General features: G+C 42.1%; 1 protein-coding gene across 1 annotated transcript; it reads right to left on the bottom strand.

Moving 5' to 3' along the window:
* Positions 1 to 105: 105 nt before the first annotated feature.
* SARC_16536 (hypothetical protein) lies at positions 106 to 1,037 on the bottom strand (the record flags this gene model as incomplete). The annotated part of the gene is made up of 1 exon (XM_014289359.1): positions 106 to 1,037. A coding segment is annotated over one exon (932 nt), but the record flags the coding sequence as incomplete, so codon positions are not given.
* Positions 1,038 to 1,253: the final 216 nt, after the last annotated feature.

Here is a 1,253-nt window from a genome sequence, read left to right on the forward strand (position 1 = left end):
TACATACATACATACATACATACATACATACATACATACATACATACAGACATACATACATAAGTATATATATATAAAATATGCGTGAAAATTTATATATGCGTGTTATGTATGTGTAATTTCTTTTACAAGTGAACACGAACAGATAGCCGCTTTTTGACACGAACGACATACCCTTAATATAGAGCCCAAGCTTTCGGAATTCAGCAGTGTGTTGTTGCCAGTCTGATTTGTGTCATAGTTTGCACCTTGCATTTGATTGTTGTTCTCGTTGTTAAAGATGTTGTTATTGCAGTTGTCGCGATTGCCGTTGGCACTACTACTGATACTTGCATACGGACTCGTACCATTACCATCCCCAGGGTGGTTTACTTGTTGTTTGGTGTCACTGTTGTTGCTGTGATAACTGCGGAAATCGTTGTTGTTATTGCTGTTATTGTTGACGTTGTTGCTGTTGTTGTTATGTGCGTCGTTAATGCCCATGCAATTACCACTGCTCCTGGCCTCAGGGTTGCGAGTGCCCAGGTCATTCTCATTATTGTCATTGTAGCTATTCTCAATTCCCTTCCCGCTATAACTCGTACCGAAAGTGTCATCGCCGCTATAGCTAGCATGGCTGCTGTTGTCATTGGCGTTGTAACTGTACTTGCTACCGTTACCGCTGAAGATAGAGTTATTGCCATTCCCATCTCCGTTACAATAGGCATTGCTGGGATTACCGTTATAGCTACTACCACCACTGTCACCATAGTTGCTCCCGCCGCCATTGTAGTTGCTACCCCCGCTGTAACTGTTTTGGCTGACACCATTATTACCACGGCCGAGATTGGGGTTGTTACTGAAGTTGCTGCCATGGCCGGTGCTGCCATTATTATTATTATTGCCATTATTATTGTTGTTATTATTGTTGTTGTTGAAGCCACCCATGTCCATACCCATTCTGTTTTGTAAAGTATCCATTGGCAACATCCGAAATATTCCACTCGTGTTGGCAGCCCACACATCGTTGTTGAAATCACGGAAGAACGCGGAAACCTGAAGTGGAGGGGCAGCACAATCAGATGAGATGTAGCTGGAACATGGTGAAGTGAGTGTTGCACATGCCATTGCATGTTGTTCTGAGTCAAAGTGAAGAGCATGTGCGTATGGGTGAACACCCTGTTCATACAAGTGTATTACAAGTTTATGAGTGTAAAAATTTTGTATGTATGAACAACATGGTTGTGTGAGGAAGTGACATCTCAATATATATA

This window comes from Sphaeroforma arctica (genome assembly GCF_001186125.1).
Source record: "Sphaeroforma arctica JP610 unplaced genomic scaffold supercont1.8316, whole genome shotgun sequence".
Classification (NCBI taxonomy): Eukaryota; class Ichthyosporea; order Ichthyophonida; genus Sphaeroforma; species Sphaeroforma arctica.